Below are 23,192 nucleotides of genomic sequence, written 5' to 3'. Positions count from 1 at the left end.
GCTCGACGGGATTGTCGGCCATTTTGATTGCACTCTCATTATCACATAGCAAGGGGACTTTGGTTAATTTGTAACCGTAGTCCCGCAGGGTTTGCCTCATCCAAAGTAATTGCGCGCAACAATGGCCTGCGGCAATATACTCGGCTTTGGCGGTGGAAAGAGCGACCGAATTTTGCTTCTTTGAAGCCCAAGACACCAAGGATCTTCCCAAGAACTGGCAAGTCCCCGATGTGCTCTTCCTATTGATTTTGCACCCCGCCCAATCGGCATCCGAATATCCAATTAAATCAAATGTGGATCCCCTAGGATACCAAAGCCCAAACTTAGGAGTATAAGCCAAATATCTCAAGATTCGTTTTACGGCCGTAAGGTGAGCTTCCTTAGGGTCGGCTTGGAATCTTGCACACATGCATACGGAAAGCATAATATCCGGTCGAGATGCACATAAGTAGAGTAAAGAACCTATCATCGACCGGTATACCTTTTGATCCACGGACTTACCTCCCGTGTCGAGGTCGAGATGCCCATTGGTTCCCATGGGTGTCTTGATGGGTTTGGCATCCTTCATCCCAAACTTGTTTAAAATGTCTTGAGTGTACTTCGCTTGGCTAATGAAGGTGCCCTCTTGGAGTTGCTTCACTTGAAATCCTAAGAAGTACTTCAACTCCCCCATCATTGACATCTCGAATTTCTGTGTCATGATCCTACTAAACTCTTCACAAGTAGATTCGTTAGTAGACCCAAATATAATATCATCAACATAAATTTGGCATACAAACAAATCATTCTCAAGTGTTTTAGTAAAGAGTGTAGGATCGACCTTTCCGACTTTGAAGCCATTTGCAATAAGGAAATCTCTAAGGCATTCATACCATGCTCTTGGGGCTTGCTTGAGCCCATAAAGCGCCTTAGAGAGCTTATAGACATGGTTAGGATACTCACTGTCTTCAAAGCCGGGAGGTTGCTCAACATAGACCTCTTCCTTGATTGGTCCATTGAGGAAGGCACTTTTCACGTCCATTTGATAAAGCTTAAAGCCATGGTAAGTAGCATAGGCTAATAATATTCGAATTGACTCAAGCCTAGCTACGGGTGCATAGGTTTCACCGAAATCCAAACCTTCGACTTGTGAGTATCCTTTGGCCACAAGTCGAGCTTTGTTCCTTGTCACCACACCATGCTCATCTTGCTTGTTGCGGAAGACCCATTTGGTTCCTACAACATTTTGGTTAGGACGTGGAACTAAATGCCATACCTCATTTCTAGTGAAGTTGTTGAGCTCCTCTTGCATCGCCACCACCCAATCCGAATCTTGGAGTGCTTCCTCTACCCTGTGTGGCTCAATAGAGGAAACAAACGAGTAATGTTCACAAAAATGTGCAACACGAGATCGAGTAGTTACCCCCTTATGAATGTCGCCGAGGATGGTGTCGACGGGGTGATCTCGTTGGATTGCTTGGTGGACTCTTGGGTGTGGTGGCCTTTGTTCCTTCTCCTCCTTGTCTTCCTCATTTGCATCTCCCCCTTGATCATTGCCATTATCTTGAGGTGGCTCATTTGTTTGATCTTCTTCTTCATCAACTTGAGCCTCTTCCTCATTTTGAGTTGATGGAGATGCTTGCGTGGAGGAGGACGGTTGATCTTGTGCATTGGGAGGCTCTTCGGATTCCTTAGGACACACATCCCCAATGGACATGTTCCTTAGCGCGATGCATGGAGCCTCTTCTTCACCTATCTCATCAAGATCAACTTGCTCTATTTGAGAGCCGTTAGTCTCATCAAACACAACGTCACATGAGACTTCAACTAGTCCAGTGGACTTGTTAAAGACCCTATATGCCCTTGTGTTTGAGTCATAACCAAGTAAAAAGCCTTCTACAGTTTTAGGAGCAAATTTAGATTTTCTACCTCTTTTAACAAGAATAAAGCATTTGCTACCAAAAACTCTAAAATATGAAATGTTGGGCTTTTTACCGGTGAGGAGTTCATATGATGTCTTCTTGAGGATTCGGTGTAGATACAATCGGTTGATGGCGTAGCAAGCGGTGTTGACCGCCTCGGCCCAAAACCGATCCGAAGTTTTGTACTCATCAAGCATGGTCCTTGCCATGTCCAATAGAGTTCTATTCTTCCTCTCCACTACACCATTTTGTTGAGGCGTGTAGGGAGAAGAGAACTCATGCTTGATGCCCTCCTCCTCAAGGAAGCCTTCAATTTGAGAATTCTTGAACTCCGTTCCGTTGTCGCTTCTTATTTTCTTGATCCTTAAGCTGAACTCATTTTGAGCCCGTCTCAAGAATCCCTTTAAGGTCTCTTGGGTTTGAGATTTTTCCTGTAAAAAGAATACCCAAGTGAAGCGAGAATAATCATCCACAATAACTAGACAGTACTTACTCCCGCCGATGCTGATGTAAGCAATCGGGCCGAATAGATCCATGTGTAGGAGCTCCAGTGGCATGTCGAACATAATGTTCTTATGTGGATGATGTGTGCCAACTTGCTTCCCTGCTTGGCATGCGCTACAAATCCTGTCTTTCTCAAAATGAACATTTGTTAATCCTAAAATGTGTTCTCCCTTTAGAAGCTTATGAAGATTCTTCATCCCAACATGGGCTAGTCGGCGGTGCCAGAGCCAACCCATGTTAGTCTTAGCTATTAAGCAAGTGTCGAGTTCAGCTCTATCAAAATCTACCAAGTATAGCTGACCCTCTAACACTCCCTTAAATGCTATTGAATCATCACTTCTTCTAAAGACAGTGACACCAATATCAGTAAAAAGACAGTTGTAGCCCATTTGACATAATTGAGATACGGAAAGCAAATTGTAATCTAAAGAATCAACAAGAAAAACATTGGAAATGGAATGGTCAGGGGATATAGCAATTTTACCCAAACCTTTGACCAAACCTTGATTTCCATCCCCGAATGTGATCGCTCTTTGGGGATCTTGATTTTTCTCGTATGAGGAGAACATCCTTTTCTCCCCTGTCATGTGGTTTGTGCACCCGCTGTCGAGTATCCAACTTGAGCCCCCGGATGCATAAACCTACAAAACAAGTTTAGTTCTTGACTTTAGGTACCCAAATGGTTTTGGGTCCTTTGGCATTAGACACAAGAACTTTGGGTACCCAAACACAAGTCTTGGAGCCCTTGTGCTTGCCCCCAACATACTTGGCAACTACCTTGCCGGATTTGTTAGTTAAAACATAAGATGCATCAAAAGTTTTAAATGAAAGACTATGTTTATTTGATGCACTAGGAGTTTTCTTAGGCAACTTAGCATGGGTTGGTTGCCTAGAACTAGATGTCTCACCCTTATACATAAAAGCATGATTTGGGCCAGAGTGAGACTTCCTAGAGTGAATTCTCCTAATTTTGCTCTCGGGATAACCGGCAGGGTACAAAATGTAACCCTCGTTATCCTGAGGCATGGGAGCCTTGCCCTTTACAAAGTTGGACAATCTCTTAGGAGGGGCACTAATTTTGTCATTGTCTCCCCTTTGGAAGCCAATGCCATCCTTAATGCCCGGGCGTCTCCCATTATAAAGCATGCTACGAGCAAATTTAAATTTCTCATTTTCTAAGTTGTGCTCGGCAATTTTAGCATCTAATTTTGCTATATGATCATTTTGTTGTTTAATTAAAGCCATATGATCATGAATAGCATTAACATCAACATCTCTACATCTAGTACAAATAGATACATGCTCAACAATAGATGTAGAGGGTTTGCAAGAATTAAGTTCAACAATCTTAGCATGAAGAATATCATTTTTATCTCTAAGATTGGAAATGGTAGCATTGCAAACATCTAGTTCTTTAGCCTTAGCAATTAAATTTTCATTTTCTACTCTAAGGCTAGCAAGAGAAATGTTTAATTCTTCAATCCTAGCAAGCAAATCATTATTATCTCTAGGATTGGGAATTGAAACATTACAAACATGTGAATCAACCTTAGCATTTAAACTAGTATTTTCATGTCTAAGGTTGTCAATCATCTCATGGCAAGTGCTTAGCTCACTAGATAATTTTTCACATTTCTCAATTTCTAGAGCATAAGCCTTTTTAACCTTAACATGTTTCTTGTTTTCTTTAATTAGACAATCCTCTTGGGAATCCAAAAGATCATCCTTTTCATGAATAGCACTGACTAATTCATTTAATTTTTCCTTTTGAGCTATGTTAAGGTTGGCAAAAAGGGAACGCAAACTATCCTCCTCATCACTAGCATTATCATCACTAGAAGATTCATATTTAGTGGAGGAGTTAGATTTAACCTTTTTCTTTTTGCCGTCCTTTGCCATGAGGCACTTGTGGCCGACGTTAGGGAAGAGAAGTCCCTTGGTGACGGCGATGTTGGCGGCGTCCTCGTCGTCGGAGGAGTCGCTTGAGCTTTCATCGGAATCCCATTCCCGACAAACATGGGCATCGCCGCCCTTCTTCTTGTAGTACCTTTTCTTCTCCTTTCTTCTCCCCTTCTTGTCGTCGCCTCGGTCACTGTCACTCGATATGGGACATTTAGCAATAAAATGACCGGGCTTACCACACTTGTAGCAAACCTTCTTGGAGCGGGACTTGTAGTCTTTCCCCCTCCTTTGCTTGAGGATTTGGCGGAAGCTCTTGATGACGAGCGCCATTTCCTCATTGTCGAGCTTGGAGGCGTCGATTGGTTGTCTACTTGGTGTAGCCTCCTCCTTCTTTTCCTCCGTCGCCTTGAATGCGACGGGTTGAGCTTCGGATGTGGTGGGTTCGTCAAGCTCGTTGATCTTTCTTGAGCCTTCGATCATGCACTCAAAACTTACAAAATGCCCGATAACTTCCTCGGGGGTCATTTTAGTATATCTAGGATTACCACGAATTAATTGAACTTGAGTAGGGTTAAGGAAAATGAGTGATCTTAGAATAACCTTAACCACCTCGTGGTCGTCCCACTTTATGCTCCCGAGGTTGCGCACTTGGTTCACCAAGGTCTTGAGCCGGTTGTACATATGTTGTGGCTCTTCCCCTTTGCGAAGCCGGAACCGACCGAGCTCCCCCTCGATCGTTTCCCGCTTGGTGATCTTTGTGAGCTCATCTCCCTCGTGCGCGGTTTTGAGCACATCCCAAACCTCCTTGGCGCTTTTCAACCCTTGAACTTTGTTATACTCCTCTCTACTTAAAGAGGCGAGGAGTATCATTGTTGCTTGAGAGTTGAAGTGCTCGATTTGGGCCACCTCATCCTCATCATAATCCTTATCCCCTACCGATGGTACCTGTGCACCAAACTCAACAACATCCCATATACTTTTGTGGAGTGAGGTTAGATGAAATCGCATTAAATCACTCCACCTAGCATAATCTTCACCATCAAAAGTTGGTGGTTTGCCTAATGGGACGGAAAGTAAAGGTGCATGTTTAGAAATGCGAGGGTAGTGTAGGGGGATCTTACTAAACTTCTTACGCTCTTGGCGTTTAGAAGTTACGGAGGGCGCGTCGGAGCCGGAGGTCGATGTTGATGAAGTGTCGGTCTCGTAGTAGACCACCTTCCTCATCCTCTTTTGTTTGTCTCCGCTCCGATGCGGCTTGTGGGAAGAAGATTTTTCCTTCTTCTCTTTGTGGTGAGAAGAAGATTTCTTTTCCTTCCCTTTGTTGGAGGAGCTCTTCTTCTTCTCCCTCCGTTTGGTGCGGGACTCTTCCGATGAAGTGCTCCCGTTGCTTGTAGTGGGCTTTTCGCCGGTCTTCATCTCCTTCTTGGCGTGATCTCCCGACATCACTTCGAGCGGTTAGGCTCTAATGAAGCACCGAGCTCCGATACCAATTGAAAGTCGCCTAGAGGGGGGGGGGTGAATAGGGCGAAACTGAAATTTACAAATATAAACACAACTACAAGCCGAGTTAGCGTTAGTAATAAAGAAATGAGTCCGCGAGAGAGGGTGCAAAACAAATCCCAAGCGAATGAACAAGTGAGACACGAAAATTTGTTTTACCGAGGTTCGGTTCTTGCAAACCTACTCCCCGTTGAGGAGGCCACAAAGGCCGGGTCTCTTTCAACCCTTCCCTCTCTCAAACGATCCACGGATCGAGTGAGCTTTCTCTTCTCAATCACTTGGAACACAAAGTTCCCACAAGGACCACCACAAGTTTGGTGTCTCTTGCCTCAATTACAAGTGAGTTTGATTGCAAAGAAAGGATCAAGAAAGAAGAAAGCAATCCAAGCGCAAGAGCTCGAAAGAACACAAGCAAATCACTCTCTCTAATCACTATGGCGTTGTGTGGAGTTTGTAGAGGATTTGATCTCTTTGGTGTGTCTAGAATTGAATGCTAGAGCTCTTGTAGTAGTTGGGAAGTGGAAAACTTGGATGCAATGAATGGTGGGGTGGTTGGGGTATTTATAGCCCCAACCACCAAATGTGGCCGTTGGGAGTTCTGTCTGTTCGATGGCGCACCGGACAGTCCGGTGCACACCGGACAGTCCGGTGCCCCCTGCCACGTCATCACTGCCGTTGGATTCGACCGTTGAAGCTTCTGACATGTGGGCCCGCCTGGGTGTCCGGTGCACACCGGACATCTACTGTTCCTTGTCCGGTGTACCGGAGTGGGCGCGCCTGCCATCTGTGCGCGCAGAGCGCGCATTAAATGCGCGGCAGAGAGCCGTTGGCGCGGAGAAGACCGTTGCTCCGGAGTCGCACCGGACAGTCCGGTGCACACCGGACAGTCCGGTGAATTTTAGCGGACTAGCCGTTGGAGTTTCCCGAAGCTGGCGAGTTCCTGAGGCCGACCTCCCTTGGCGCACCGGACACTGTCCGGTGTACACCGGACAGTCCGGTGAATTATAGCGGAGTCGCCTCTGGAAATTCCCGAAGGTGGCGAGTTCGAGTTGGAGTCCTCTGGTGCACCGGACACTGTCCGGTGTACACCGGACAGTCCGGTGCTCCCAGACCAGAGGGCCTTCGGTTCCCACATTGCTCTTTTGTTGAATCCAAAACTTGGTCTTTTTATTGGCTGAGTGTGAACCTTTTACACCTGTGTAATTTATACACTTGGGCAAACTAGTTAGTCCAATTGTTTGTGTTGGGCAATTCAACCACCAAAATTATATAGGAACTAGGTGTAAGCCTAATTCCCTTTCAATGGGTATCGTCTGCAGAGCCTGAGCGGGCAGGTGGGTCTGCCTTGCGTAGAACTGACACCCTTCGCAGGTGCGGACAATTCTAGTGGCGTCGGCCACCGCCGTCGGCCAGTAGAAACCTTGTCGGAAAGCATTTCCGACAAGGGCTCGAGGTGCTGCGTGATGGCCGCAAGCCCCCGAGTGTATCTCTCGGAGGAGTTCCTGACCTTCGGTGATGGAGATGCATCGCTGGAGGATGCCTGAGGGGCCGCGGTGGTAGAGCTCCTTCCCATCTCCCAGCAAGACGAACGACTTGGCGCGCCGCGCCAACCGCCGAGCTTCGGCTCGGTCTAGAGGTAGCTCTCCTCGGCGGAGATATTGCAGGTACGGGGTCTGCCAGTTTTGATCAGGCGTGACCCCGCTTTGCTCCCCCTCGACGTGCAGCGTCTCGCCCTCGGGGGCCGAGGGTACCTCGGGCCGAGCCGAGGGTGCCTCGGACTGAGCTGAGGGTACCTCGGGCTGGGTCGATGGTGCCTCGGGCTCGGGCGTGTCGTCGATCTTGACGGAGGGTTGATGCAGGTCTCGGGAGAAGACGTCCGGGGGAACCGTTGTTCGCCCCGAGGCTATTTTAGCCAGCTCGTCTGCAGTCTCGTTGTAGCGCCAGGCGATGTGGTTGAGCTCGAGCCCGTAGAACTTGTCTTCCAGGCGCCGAACCTCATCGCAATAGGCCTCCATCTTCGGGTCGCGGTAGTGGGAGTTCTTCATGACTTGGTCCATGACGAGCTGTGAGTCACCGCGAGCGTCGAGGCGTCGGACCCCTAGCTCGATGGCGATCCGCAACCCGTTGACCAGAGCCTCGTACTCAGCCACATTGTTGGACGCCGGGAAATGGAGGCGTAGCACGTAGCGTAGGTGCTTCCCGAGGGGCGAGATGAAGAGTAGGCCTATGCCGGCTCCTGTCTTCATCAGCGACCCATCGAAGAACATGGTCCAGAGCTCCGGCTGGATCGGAGCTGTTGCGAGCTGGGTGTCGACCCATTCAGCCACGAAGTCCGCCAAGACCTGGGACTTGATGGCCTTCCGAGGGGCGAACGAGATTGTTTCGCCCATGATTTCCACCGCCCACTTTGCAATCCTACCCGAGGCCTCTCGGCACTGGATGATCTCCCCCAGGGGGAAGGATGACACCACAGTTACCGGATGAGACTCGAAGTAGTGTCGCAACTTCCGCCGCGTCAGGATCACCGCGTACAGCAGCTTCTGAACTTGTGGGTAGCGGATCTTGGTCTCGGACAGTACCTCGCTGACGAAGTAGACTGGCCTCTGAACGGGCAATGCATGCCCCTCTTCTTGTCTCTCGACCACAATCGCGGCGCTAACCACCTGAGTGGTCGAGGCGACGTAGACCAAGAAGGCTTCTCCGGCAGCTGGGGGCACCAGGATAGGCGCCTTCGTGAGGAGCGCCTTCAGGTTCCCGAGGGCTTCCTCGGCCTCAGGGGTCCAAGTGAAGCACTCGGCCTTCCTTAAGAGGCGGTACAGAGGTAGACCTCTTTCGCCGAGGCGTGAGATGAAGCGGCTCAGAGCCGCGAGACATCCCATGACCCTCTGTACGCCCTTCAAGTCCTTGATGGGCCCCATGCTGGTGATGGCTGCGATCTTCTCCGGGTTGGCTTCGATGCCCCGTTCGGAGACGATGAACCCCAAGAGCATGCCTCGGGGCACCCCGAAGACACAATTTTCGGGATTGAGCTTGACGCCTTTCGCCTTGAGACATCGGAATGTCACTTCAAGGTCAGAAAGGAGGTCGGAGGCTTTCCTCGTATTGACTACGATGTCATCGACGTAGGCCTCGACCGTCCGGCCAATGTGTTCGCCGAACACATGGTTCATGCACCGCTGGTACGTCACGCCCGCATTCCTCAAGCCAAACGGCATGGTGACATAGCAGTACATGCCGAAGGGTGTGATGAAAGAAGTCGCGAGCTGGTCGGACTCTTTCATCCTGATTTGGTGATACCCGGAACAGGCATCGAGGAAAGACAGGGTTTCGCACCCAGCAGTGGAATCCACGATTTGATCGATGCGAGGCAGAGGGTAGGGAACCTTCAGACATGCTTTGTTTAGACCAGTGTAGTCTACACACATCCGCCATTTCCCTCCTTTCTTTCTCATAAGCACAGGGTTGGCAAGCCATTCGGGATGGAATACCTCTTTGATGAACCCTGCTGCCATTAGCTTGTGGATCTCCTCGCCTATAGCTCTGCGCTTTTCTTCGTCGAATCGGCGCAGAGGCTGCTTGACGGGTCGGGCTCTGGCTCGGATATCCAGCGAGTGCTCGGTGACATCCCTCGGTATGTCGGGCATGTCCGAGGGACTCCACGCGAAGACGTTGGCGTTCGCGCGGAGAAAGTCGACGAGCACTGCTTCCTATTTGGGATCGAGCTCGGAGCCGATTTGGATCTGCTTGGAGGCGTCACCGCTGGGGTCGAGGGGAACGGACTTAACCGTCTCCGCTGGCTCGAAGTTGCCGGCATGACGCTTCACGTCTGGCACCTCCTTAGAGAGGCTCTACAGGTCGGCAATGAGGGCCTCGGACTCGACGAGGGCCTCGGCGTACTCCACGCAATCCACGTCGCATTCGATCCGCGGGTGGCCCGACCCTATGGAAGTGGCACCGAAGCATGACGCACTCCTCAAGGGTGTGCTTGACGGGCCCCTGGTGGTAGGGGCACGACTCTTTGATCATCTTGTCGAAGAGGTTGGCACCTCCGGGGGGTTTCCGAGGGTTCTTGTACTCGGCGGCGGTGACAAGGTCCGCGTCGGCGGCGTCGCGTTTCGCTTGCGACTTCTTCTTGCCCTTCTTCTTGGTGCCGCACTGAGTTGACGCCTCGGGGGCATCTTCCGATGGGCGGCCCTGGGGCTGCTTGTCCTTCCGGAAGATAGCCTCGACCGCCTCCTGGCCGGAGGCGAACTTGGTGGCGATGTCCATCAGCTCGCTCGCCCTGGTGGGGGTCTTGCGACCTAGCTTGCTCACGAGGTCGCGGCAGGTGGTGCCGGCGAGGAACGCGCCGATGACATCCGAGTCGGTGATGTTGGGCAGCTCGGTGCGCTGCTTCGAGAATCGCCGGATGTAGTCCCGGAGAGACTCTCCCGGCTGCTGTCGGCAGCTTCGGAGGTCCCAGGAATTCCCAGGGCGCACGTACGTGCCCTGGAAGTTGCCGGCGAAGGCTTGGACCAGGTCGTCCCAGTTGGAGATCTGCCCCGGAGGCAGGTGCTCCAACCAGGCGCGAGCGGTGTCGGAGAGGAACAGGGGGAGGTTGCGGATGATGAGGTTGTCATCGTCCGTTCCACCCAGTTGGCAGGCCAGACGGTAGTCCGCGAGCCACAGTTCCGGTCTCGTCTCCCCCGAGTACTTTGTGATAGTAGTCGGGGGTCGGAACCGGGTCGGGAACGGCGCCCGTCGTATGGCCCGGCTGAAGGCCTGCGGACCGGGTGGTTCGGGCGAGGGACTTCGATCCTCCCCGCTGTCGTAGCATCCCCCACGCCTGGGGTGGTAGCCTCGGCGCACCCTCTCGTCGAGGTGGGCCCGATGGTCGTGGTGATGGTGCTCGTTGCCGAGACGACTCGGGGCCGTAGGCACTGTGTTGCACGTGCGCCCGGTGTAGACCGAGGCTTCCCGCATGAATCGGGAAGTCGCGGCATGATGTTCCGAGGGGTACCCCTGCCTTCGGGAGGCGGAGCTCTCGGCCCGCCGGACCGCGGCGCCTTCCAGGAGATTCTTGAGCTCCCCCTGGATTCGCCGCCCCTCGGTGGTTGATGGCTTCGGCATCGCGCGGAGGAGCATTGCTGCTGCAGCCAGGCTCTGGCCGCCCCCACTAGATGCGGGTGGCGGCCTGACCCTGACATCGTCGGCGATGCGGTGCTGGAAGCCCTGGGGTAGATGACGCATTTCTCCGGCCGGAGGTTGGCCCGCCCATGCCTGCCCGACGTCCCGGCGGATCGACTCAAGCGCTCCTGCTCCCTCGTCGAGCCTGGCCTGCACCCCGCGGATTTGCTCGAGCTGTGGGTCATGCCCCCCCGCCTGAACGGGGACCACAGCTAGCTCCCGCGGGATGTCAACGCGAGGCACCGACCTAGGGAGATCACCGTCCTCCGGCATGCCGAGATGGTTGCCTTCGGAGGGACCCCCTAGATCGACGTGGAAACATTCGTGGCTTGGGCCGCAGTCCTCGTCGCCGAGGCTACGACTATCGTCGGAACAGTCGGAAAGGCAGTAGTCGCATGCGGTCATGAAGTCTCGCATGGCACTGGGGTTGCCAAGTCCGGAGAAATCCCAACAGAAGCTGGGTTCATCGTCTTCCTCGGACCCAGAGGGCCCGTAGGTCGAGACGTCCGTCAGCCGGTCCCAAGGTGACCGCATACGAAACCCCAGAGGGTTCGGACTCGCCTCTACGAGAGTGTCCGCCAAAGCGAAGCCGCTAGGCGGGCCGAGGCTGAATCCGAAAGGCGTGGGATGGGAATCGGTCGGTACCTCTCGGTCGACGAGCGGTGATGAAGTCACGTCGGGGACTGACTGCACCGTCGTCTCAGGTACGAGGATGACACCCAGCAAGCCTTCCGCGAGCGTGCTGGCGTCGTCCGTTTGCTCGGGATTGGCGTGTCGCGGGGAGACAGCGCTCGTCTTCGTCTCAAGCGTGAGGTTGATGCCCGGCGCGCCCCCCGTTGGGGTGCTGGCGCTGTCGACTCGCTCGACAGCCGACGAGGCGCTGCCTCCTGCTTGGCCTTGGTTGCCCCGCCTCCTCCTCCGTCGGCGGGGAAGAGGACGGGGCGAGCTCGAAGGTTGTTCTTCCACCACGCGGGGAAGACGTCGTCGATTCCGCCGCCGGCGGGCGGGCTGTCGGCCGCCATTGTCGCTGTCGCCCGGCGGTGGAAGGAGTATCATGTCGTAGCTGCCGTCGAGGGACATGAACTCAAGGCTCCCGAAACGGAGCACCATCCCGGGTCGGAGAGGTTGCGGGAGACTGCCCATCTGGAGCTTGACGGGAAGCTGTTCGTCAACACGCAACAGGCCCCTACCTGGCGCGCCAACTGTCGGCGTTTCGAGACCGGGGGGTCCGTAAGCCGACGAGTCAAATGTCGCCGCGTGCCCCAGCCCAGATGGGTCGGCGCGAGGCCGAGCGCGAAGGGGGGAAGCGAGGTGGCCGGAGGCCGGTGTGAGAGAGGTGGAAATCCCGCGGCCTTCGTGTTCGTCCCGCGCCCAGGTCGGGTGCGCTTGCAGTAGGGGGTTACAAGCGTCCACGCGGGTGAGGGAGCGAGCGGCCTGACGCGAGCGCCTGTCTCGTCCTCGTCCCCGCGTGGCCAACCCCCTGTAAGAGGGCCCTGGTCCTTCCTTTTATAGGCGTAAGGAGAGGATCCAGGTGTACAATGGGGGGTGTAGCAGAGTGCTACGTGTCTAGAGGAGGAGAGCTAGCGCCCTAAGTACATGCCGTTGTGGCAGCCGGAGAGGTTTTGGCACCCAGTTAGTGTGATGTCGTGGCCGTCGGAGGAGCGCTGGAGCCTGGCGGAAGGACAGCTGTCGGGGCTGTCGAGTCCTTGCTGACGTCCTCTTGCTTCCGTAAGGGGACTGAGAGCCGCCGTCGTCAGGGAGCGTGCGGGGCGCCATCATTGCCTATCTGGCGGAGCGAGCCAGATGGGACGCTGGTCTCGTTTCCCGTAACCTGAGTCAGCTCGGGGTAGGGTGATGATGGCGCCTCTTGTCGACGTGGTCGGTCCGCGCCCTAGGTTGGGCGATGTGGAGGCTCCTTCGAGGTCGAGGTCGAGTCTGTCTTCCGTGGCCGAGGTCGAGTCCGAGCCCCTGGGTCGGGCGAGGCGGAGTCCGTCGGCTGAGGTTAGGGCGGAGTCCGAGCCCTGGGGTCGGGCGAAGCGGAGTTCGTCGTCTTCCGGGGTTGAGCCCAAGTCCGAGCCCTGGGTCGGGCGGAGCGGAGTTCGCCGTCTTCCGGGGCTTAGCCCGAGTCCGAGCCCTGGGTCGGGCGGAGCGGAGTTCGCCGTCTTTCGGGGCTTAGCCCGAGTCCGAGCCCTGGGTCGGGCGGAGCGGAGTTCGCCGTCTTCCGGGGCTGAGCCCAAGTCCGAGCCCTGGGTCGGGCGGAGCGGAGTTCGCCGTCTTCCGGGGCTGAGCCCAAGTCCGAGCCCTGGGTCGGGCGGAGCGGAGTTCGCCGTCTTCCGGGGCTTAGCCCGAGTCCGAGCCCTGGGTCGGGCGGAGCGGAGTTCGCCGTCTTCCGGGGCTGAGCCCAAGTCCGAGCCCTGGGTCGGGCGGAGCGGAGTTCGCCGTCTTCCGGGGCTTAGCCCAAGTCCGAGCCCTGGGTCGGGCGAAGCGGAGCTTCCTATGGTGCCTGCGGCCGGGCCTGACTGCCTGTCAGCCTTACTCTGTCAAGTGGCATCGCAGTCGGAGCGGCACAGGCGGCGCTGTCTTTCTGTTAGGCCGGTCAGTGGAGCGGCGAAGTGACGACGGTCACTTCGGCTCTGTCAACTGAAGGGCGCGCGTCAGGATAAAGGTGTCAGGCCACCTTTGCATTAAATGCTCCTGTGATTTGGTCGGTCGGTGCGGCGATTTGGTCAGGGTTGCTTCTTGGCGAAGACAGGGCCTCGGGCGAGCTGAGAATATGTTCGTCGCTGGAGGGGGCCTCGGGCGAGACGGAGATCCTCCGGGGTCGACTGCCCTTGTCCGAGGCTAGGCTCGGGCGAGGCGTGATCGTGTCCCTCGAATGGACCGATCTCTGACTTAATCGCACCCATCAGGCCTTTGCAGCTTTATGCTGATGGGGGTTACCAGCTGAGAATTAGGAGTCTTGAGGGTACCCCTAATTATGGTCCCCGACAATACTAGAAATGGAAAAGCTAAAAGTTGACCTTAGATACACCTAGTGCTTTTGGCAAACCAAACCTCTCAGCCAAACAGCTGCATGGTCTAGAGGTAGAGGAGTAGTTTCCTCACACCGGGTAAGTCTAGCTGAGTATTAGTATACTCATCCTTGCTTGTGGCATAATTTTTAAAGATACGCTTCAGGACATGGTTGATGGTGTAACTTGGCCTACAACCCTGCCACCAGGTTGGATGGTCGAGTGGGATGCTGCTCCGGCAGGCGAGGAGCAGGAGGAGTAGTGGGCTAAGCATTGCCCTATCCCCCGCTTTCGACAATATCAACTATCCGCTGCAATTTATTTTGTGAATTTATATCAGCTACTTGAAAAACTATGATTTATGTAATAACTCCAGTACTTTAATTTTAGGTATTCCTATTTTATTGTATTTCTTCTGTGACTCACCTTCGAGTGAGCTTGTGGTATTTGATCCTGGATAAGTGACTTTATCAGACTAGATCTGAGGGACTGACGGCTTATTCCGATTTAAGTGCATTGCGGCCTTTGAGGCGTGACTTGGGCACTTAAGTTGGAATAATTCGGGCAGTTCTGCCACACAATCGTACCTTTGGCTTCACACGCGAGACAACTCGAAGATACTTTGAGGGATAAGAGAGACGAAGCTTAGGGCCCTCCAAAAAAGTGACCTTATGCATGGCACTGTTCATCTATTTATAAAGGAGAAGTACAACTTCGTGTGAAATTACAAGCATGCCACAATGCTTACACACATGGTTTACAAATATTACAAGTGCATCATTGTATTTTTCTCTTTCTTTCTTGCTGCACAAGTCTTCAATTTTTTGGGCATCAATAGCTTTATAATTTTCATCATCGCTATCTAGCAATTGCATTCCATTTTCTACGACATCCCAAATGCTAGGGTGGAGAGATAAAGAAGACTACACATTTTATGACTCCACCATGAATAGTCTTTGCCATCAAAGTGATGAGGCTTGGCAAGAGGAATAGAAAGCAAATGGACATTTGAATTGTAAGGAATACGAGAATAATTAAAAGATGTTTTAGTGTAGTTTTGTTTAACCGTCTTTTTCTTGAAGGAGGAGGAGTCCTTGTGCAAAGAGGACGAAGTGTCGCTCTCATAGTTGATGATCTTTTTGATGTGCTTCTTCTTCTTTCCATCCTTTTTCTTGTTCGATCCCGACTCGACCGTCTTGTCTCCCTTGGGCTCGTCATCGAGGGGATCTTCTACTTCTCATCAGACACCTTCCACTTGCCTTTGGAGTCCATCTCTTTAGGTTGTTAGACCCAATGGAAGAACCGACTCTGATATCAATTGAGAGCATATAGAGGAGAGGGTGAATATGTGATCTAGTAGAATTAACACTAAAAACCACAAACTTGATCTAGAACGGGAGTTAATGCAATATAAATCAAGTTTGAGTCGAGAAGAAGAGAGAAAAGTTCCCTTCACTTGATTGCTCTTTCAAGATGTAAATTCAACTAAGAGTAATATCACAAGTGAATAAATATAACTTAGGAAGAGAGAAAATCGCAAGAAAGTAAATGAGCACAAGACACATACAATTTTTTTCCCGTGGTTCGGTCATGTCTAAAATGATTTCTTACTCCATGTTATGGTGTCCTAAAGGACAAGAGTTGCACTCAATCCCTCTCAAGCGATCCAAAGATCAAAACTTGAGTGCCAATGTCTTCCTTATTAATATGGTTCTCTTTCACAAGGAATCTCCATAAATTGGAGTCTCTTGCAGTCGTACACGAATCAGAGTTACAATCTTGAGCACAAGAATGGGAGAGAGTACACACACAAGACCAAATGCAGCACCACAACGCTAGAAAGATCATAAGACCGCAAATACAAATGTCACAAGAAAGCGGCTGAAAACAGCGATTGGATCTCACTAGAATCAGTAAACAACGTCGTGGCAGAGTGTCAGAGTTGTGTATGCTCTTGGAGTGCTTCGGTGCTGAAGGAGGTCGCCATGGAGGTCCTTTTATAGCCTCAAATGAGCCCATAGTCGTTGCTTCTTCCTTACAAAAACTGGTAGGCGGACGCAACGGACCGGTCCGGTGCACCACCGGATTGGGCCATGTGCCCCCGTCCGGGATCTGATTGGGCCCCTTCCTTCGCTAGCGGGATCTGAGTGAGGCCTAGACCAACACAACTTAGGCTCTTTTGAGCCTAAGTTCTCCAAATATTTTTCGACTATTCTTGGGAACTTCCCTACGAGGCTACGACTTAGAAAAACATAGTTAACACATATTCCAATTGACTAAATGTGGGAAACTCACCACTTTCTCAGATTTTCACTAGGTTCCTGATTTAGGCCAAATCAAGTAAAAAAACACACTTTTCTATAAAAAAGAAGTTAGAGATCAAATACAAGTGCTAGAAACGTTGTAATGGATCTATGCAACATGTCTAAGGGTGCAAACCTCATAGATTTACCATTTTACTTCAAGTTGCGTTTCTAGCCTCATGTTTAGCTCAATGTTAAAAATATTTAATTATCGAAGGTTGTTAATGAAAGTCGCCTAGAGGGAGGGTGAATAGGCAAATCTGAAATTTATAAACTTTAAGCACAACTACAAGTCGGGGTTAGCGTTAGAAATAAAGTCGAGTCCGAAAGAGAGGGCGAAAACAAATCAACCAAATAAATAGAGCGGATGACACGATGATTTGTTTTACCGAGGTTCGGTTCTTGCAAACCTACTCCCCATTGAGGTGGTCACAAAGACTGGGTCTCTTTCAACCCTTTCCCTCTCTCCACCGATCACAAAGACCGGCGAGCTTTTCTCCTCAATCAAATGGGTAACTTAGACCCCACAAGGACCACCACAATTTGGTGTCTCTTGCTTTTGATTACAAAGGTATTGAGAACAAGAAATGGGAAGAAGAAAAGCGATCCAAGCACAAGAGCTCAAGGAACACGAGCAAAACTCTCTCTTCTAGTCACTAATTGCTTTGAGTGGAACTGTGACTTGGAGAGGCTTTGATTCAATTGAATTGTGTCTTATATTGAATGCACTAGCTCTTGTATTGAGTGAGATGTCTGAAAAAACTTGGATACCTTGAAGTGTGGTGGTTGGGGGTATTTATAGCCCCAACCACCAAAGTGGCCGTTGGGAGGGGCTGCTGTCGATGGGCGCACCGGACAGTCCGGTGCGCCAGCCACGTCACCCAACCGTTAGGGTTCGACCGTTGAAGCTCTGACAGGTGGGGCCACCGGACAGTCCGGTGGTGCACCGGACAGCTACTGTTCACTGTCCGGTGCGCCTTCTGGCGCCTGCTCTGACTCTGCGTGCGCTGTCCGCGCACTGTAGCTGTGTCAACCGACCGTTGAACTCGACCGTTGCGCTGGCGACCGTTGCTCCGCTTGGCACACCGGACAGTCCGGTGCTACACCAGACAGTCCGGTGAATTATAGTGGAGTGGCTCCCCAAAAACCCGAAGCTGAGCAGTTCAGAGTGGATCTCCCTGGTGCACCGGACACTGTCCGGTGGCACACCGGACAGTCCGGTGCGCCAGACCAGGGCAGCCTTCGGTTGTCTTTTGCTCCTTTCTATTTGAACCCTTTCTTGGACTTTATATTGGTTTGTGTTGAACCTTTGGCACCTGTAAAACTTATAATCTAGAGCAAACTAATTAGTCCAATTATTTGTGTTGGGCAATTCAACTACCAAAATCATTTAGGAAAAGGTTTGAGCATATTTCCCTTTCAGTTAACCCTAGAAAGTCTGGTCGAAGTTGATCGACCCTAGGTTCTCCACTTTGAGAAAAATGGTCGAAGTCAGGCACAACACGGCTAAGCTGGCTTAGTGCCGTGCTTGGGCCTGGTCTTAGGCACTAGTGCCGTGCCGGCACGACACGGCTATTAAACGGACCAAATGGGTCGTGCCCTAACCGTGTCGTGCCTGGTCGTGCCCGGGCCGTGCCAGGTCGTGCCCGGGCCGTGCCAGGCCGGGCCGCCCATTTGGCCATGTCTACTTGTCGGACAGTTCGCCCGGGTTGTTTAAATTGGTAAGTGGTCTGGTAGTTCATATTTACAGGTCCCAGACCATCCAGCCTAGGCGGGCGGACCGTCCGGGCTTGACTTTTTCTGACAGCACTGACATGTTTCAAACGGTCTTTATAGTCGTTACTGGTACGGGGGAACGTCCGACCATAGGGTGCGGACCGTCCGCGCGTGCGCAGAACATGTGCTAGTTGCACATAACGACTAGGTTTGAGTTGAGGGCTATAAATAAAAGTGGAGCTCGTGTGTGAGGGCTCACTTGGCCACTCTTAGCACACATTGAGCTCATTTGTGATCCTCTAATTCAAACTCTCACACTCGTTGCTTGAGATTGTATTCTTGTGAGTGATTGGGAGGTTTTAGTGCATTTGCATCCTTTGTGATCTTTTGAGGCACTAGGTGGTACACCGGGCAAGCGTCATTGACTTGTTACTCTTGGAGGTTGCCATCTCCTAGATGACTCGGGTGTTGTCTCTATCGAGCTCTACGTGAAAATTATGGAGGAACCGTGGTGTTGATTATGAGGGGTTCGCGCTCACCTCGCCGGAGTGACAAAGGCGACGCTAGATCCTACACCTATGCAATATGTCTAAGGGTGCAAATAGAGATGTCCAAATGGGCCGCCCGGCCCGGCCCGGGCCCGGTGAAGCCCGACCCGTTTTGGGCCCGGCCCGCCAGGCACGGTTAGAAAACCGGGCCGGCCCGACCCGTTTAGCACGAAAAAACGGGCCGAAAAACGGGCTATACGGGCCGGTAAGTACGTTTTAGTGTAAAATCGGGCTTAACGAGCTTAGAGGTAAACGGCCCGTGCCGGGCTAGCCCACCGTGCCTAGTTTCTTGTCCGAGCCCGGCCCGCTTATTCGTGCCAGGCCGGCCCGGGCCCGCATAGAACCGGACCGTGCCGGCTCGGACCGGGCCCAAACAACGGGCTTCGTGCCGGGCTCACGGGCCTCGTGCTTATTGGACATATATATAGGTGCAAACCTTACAGATTTACCATTTTACTTCAAGTTATATTTTTAACCTCCTGTTTAGCTCAATGTTAAAAATATTTAATTATAGAATGTTGTTAATCTGCCCTAGAAAGTCTGGTTGAAGTCGATCGACCCTAGGTTCTCCACTTTGAGAAAAAAGTTAGAAATAATAAAATTCTGATTCTAAATGAGCAAAAAGAATGCAGATTAAAAAAACTAGTTACTTCCCTGCCACCGGCGAGTGGCCCCACCACCCTCCGCGGGTCCCACCAAATTAATATATCTTGGCAGCATTGGGATGGTGTTCGTGGGGCCTACCTACCCATGTGCTCTCCTCTTTTAATGGCCCTCGTCAGTTCATCTGGCTCGCGTATCCACCCATACAAAAGCCGCGCGCTGCCACCTCCACACATTCCTCTCCGCCCCCCTCCTCCCTTTTCCACCACCTCGCAGGGAGCCGAAGCAATCCAATCGGAGCAAGCAGGCAGCTCATCCAACTCTCAGGCAGCCATGGACGCCGCCGAGGCGAGGAGGAGCAGCAGCGCGTCCTCCTCCCCGGAGTTCGAGTTCTGGCCGCTCCACCCCAACCCCGCCGCCTCGCCCTCCTGCGCCGACGAGCTCTTTGCCGGCGGGGTACTCCTCCCGCTCCCCGTCCTCACACCGAAACCCGCATCAAGTAACATTGGCAGCGGCATCAGCCAATGCGTGCCCGTCGCGGAGCCGGAGCCGGAGCCAGGAGAGGCGTTCCTTCTCGCGACCGTCTCGCCGCCTCCGGCCTCGATCACTTCCACAGCTCTGCCCACCGCCACCGGAGGAGGAGGAGGAGGGTCCAAGCGCTGGACCGACATCTTTTCCAAGAAGCCGGCGCCGGGAGCCGAGGAGAAGGACCGGGACAAGGAGAGGGAGAAGCGCAAGGACGGCGCCGGGAACCGGAAACAGGGCGGGCACTCCCACTCCAACGGCGCGGGCTCCGAGCTGAACATCAACATCTGGCCCTTCTCGCGGAGCCGCTCGGCCGGCGGCGGGTCCGGGTCCGGGTCCGGCACGTCCAAGCCGCGGCCGCCCGCTCGGAAGGTCAGCAGCGCGCCGTGCTCGCGCAGCAACTCCCGCGGCGAGGCCGGCGCGCCCCCGCTCCGGCGGTGGGTGGCGAGCCCGGGCCGCTCCGGCGGCGGTGGCGTGGCGGTGGGCCGATCCAGCCCGGTCTGGCAGATCCGGCGACCGGCTGCCAAGCCTGCACCCGTCCCCACCTCCGCCCCTTCAGCCTCAGAGCCGTTCACCGACAGGCGGGCGCCGCCGCCGCGGCACAAGGAGAAACCGGCCAGCGCTGCTCGGAAGCCTGGCCTTGGCAGCGGCGTCCGCGGCTTGAACTTGAGCGTGAACTCCTGCATCGGATACCGGCACCAGGTCAGCTGCCGGCGCGCGGACGTCGGCGCCGCCCGCGGCGGCGGCGGGCTGTTCGGCATCAAGGGGCTCTTCTCCAAGAAGGTGCATTGATGATCAGCCAGTTCTGTGTTTTACTAGTACTTTTTGTAGACTTTCTGAGTTATATAAATTGTATGAGATGTGTGTTAATTACATGTAAAAAAATGCATGGTTAGCCAGTAACCGGTTTTTGTAAAAAAGTTTAGCAACGCTAACCAGCACTGCTTATGCTCGTGAGCAATGGCCATTGTGCAAACTGCCTTCAAAAGATGAGATGGATGGAGATCAGATCATTGGTGCAGATTCTACCTGAACAAATATTTCTCAGACATGGATATGGTGATTGTGCCTCACTACCGGAATCCGGCTCTTTGCCGGTTGTTTTTTTGTCGGACACTCGGCAAAGTTCTGCTCTCGGTATCTAACGACCGCGTTTACCGAGAGCAGGGCTCTCGGCACAGAAATACACTCGGCAAATAAAACATGTGCCGAGTGCCAAACACTCGGCAAAAGCGTCGTCTCTGATACTGGTCGCCGTGACGACGGCTTTTCTTTGTGGAGTATCGAGGGACACTCGGCAAAGCCTTTGCCAAGTGTCGGATAAAAAGTACTCGGCAAAGGAACCGTTGCTGATGTACTGTTCGCTAAACTCTCTTTACTGAGTTGTCGATGTACTGTTCGCTAAACTCTCTTTACTGAGTGTTTTTCAGCCGCGCCGGGAGTGTTTTTCAGCCGCGCCGGATTCCGGTAGTGAGTTTGCATTTTTTTTTTGACGGAACGAACAGAAATATTTTATAGAAGATTGTTGAAACAACTATTTTTTAAACTGTAAGTGATCAAACTGGGCTTTAGGGCGACGGTTGGTAGACGTACCAAAACAACTGTTGCACTGCTTTGCGATGTTTGACGCATAGCTTTTCATAGTCTGAACTGAAAAACAACAAAGGTCAAAGAACCAACCAACGTTTAGATTTGCTTGCACCGGCAGGTTTCCCCGGCCCTGACAGTACACTGTTGCCTAGTTATTGCAAGCTTGTGAAGGAACTCTTGGTAGTTTTCTTCGCCCGTCTAGTGAAGTAGTCTAGTGAAGTAGCGAGTGACTGCTGAACCACTGACAATACTCTACGCCACAGTGTTGGTGACTGTCGACCATAGGTTCCTATGCATTATTAGCACTTCGTTATTAAGAGCATCTCCAACAATGCCTCAAACTAGTGTCTTAAATTGAAATATAGGGCTCTACACAGGAAAAATTACTCCAACAGTGCCCCATTTCATAAAATTTTATCAAAAAGCTATAGGGCACCCTCTCAAGTGACTCAAATATACTACACCGTAGTGAGCTGCCCTATAATCTAGATTTGAGACTTTACTGTTGGAGCGGGGTGTTTTGTTGGTGCCCTAAATTCTATAAAATATACTCATTTTCAAATTAAAGGGCATTTTTATAGGTCACGTTGTTGGAGATGCTCTAACCACACACACAACACCACACTAGTCAAATGAGTTACTTGCAAAGGGCGGTTGATTATAAAGATGAGTATCTGGATTAATGGAAGATACTGGGTAATAAAAACAAATCTTACGTATGGCGCATTCGGAGAGCAAGTGGTAGATGCCATGGGCGGCGTATATGGTAATACAAACCATCGCACTTGGAGTTGATTGTTCACTAAGAGGGGCACTGTATCGTGTGTGTACTACGAAAGCTGACAGCATCTCATTCTCATCCAATAGAGTAGTTCCAGAGACCGTCCACGTGCAACCGCGCGCGTCGATCGAGGTGAAGGTTGAAATTTGATCAGTTTGGAACCACATTCAAGTTTGGACTTTGTCAGTACCCTAAAACAGGGGTACCTCTTACTACCGTATGAAGATGTAGTACCCACGCGGCTATCTTTAGCCACGTGGGTACTGCGTAGAACTGTCCACGTGGAGTGGTCGGGTGTTGTCGCTGGCCCAGAGTAGTCGCCCGAGGCTGGGCGAGCCATGGTCTGGTCCCACGCACAGCTCCTTTGCCACGTGGCCAGAAAAGATGATATACCCACTACTACAGGTATCCTCTATACAGGCGATCCGGTTAGCCTCTACACAGGCGGTTCCAGGAACCGCTTGTGGTGCACCGCCTGTGATGTAAAACAACATCACAGGCGGTCAATCAAAAACCGCCTGTGATAGACACACATCACAGGCGGTCCAGTTTAAAAGAACCGCCTGTGATAGTCACACATCACAGGCGGTCCGGTTTAAAAGAACCGCCTGTGATAGACACACATCACAGGCGGTTTTAATTATAAGCCGCCTGTATTTCCCAGATTCATATACAGAAGCAGATTCATATATATTTTCCAGATTCATATACAGAAACAGAATTAATAACAGCCTGTGATTCAAACACAGATTCAAACACATATTCATCATACAAAGATTCAAACATCCCCATATATAGCAGGTTCCATACACAGATTCATCCACATATATATCAAGTTCCATCATACACAGATTTATACACATCAAGTTGCCTAACAACTCAACATCTCAAAGTTCCATAGACAACTAAACATCTAAAGTTCCTAACTAAAGACCTAAACACTGTGTGATATTGTGTACAAACTTAGTTCTGGGATTTTTTGCAAATTTCCATTTACATTGTAGAATAGCCCTTGTTGATGAAGAACTTCACGGCGCATAAAGTAAAGCAAGTCTCTTACAACCTTAGCCACGCCGGTGGAAACCATATCTCTTTCTAACCATTCAGCATTGATCTTAGATTTAGGAACCTGCAATGAAAGC

The 23,192-nt window shown here is 51.9% G+C and overlaps 1 protein-coding gene across 1 annotated transcript; it reads left to right on the top strand.

The window, feature by feature from the left end:
• The first annotated feature begins 19,358 nt into the window (after positions 1 to 19,358).
• Positions 19,359 to 20,726, top strand: LOC103652908 (translation initiation factor IF-2). The gene has a single exon (XM_008679901.3). It carries the CDS (start codon positions 19,488 to 19,490, stop codon positions 20,469 to 20,471), a length of 984 nt encoding a protein of 327 aa, XP_008678123.2. The 5' UTR covers positions 19,359 to 19,487; the 3' UTR covers positions 20,472 to 20,726.
• Positions 20,727 to 23,192: the final 2,466 nt, after the last annotated feature.

Source organism: Zea mays, chromosome 4 (assembly GCF_902167145.1).
Source record: "Zea mays cultivar B73 chromosome 4, Zm-B73-REFERENCE-NAM-5.0, whole genome shotgun sequence".
NCBI classification, from domain to species: domain Eukaryota; kingdom Viridiplantae; phylum Streptophyta; class Magnoliopsida; order Poales; family Poaceae; genus Zea; species Zea mays.
The sequence above is the reverse complement of the archived record's forward strand: the minus strand, read 5'-3'. Positions and strand labels throughout refer to the sequence as shown.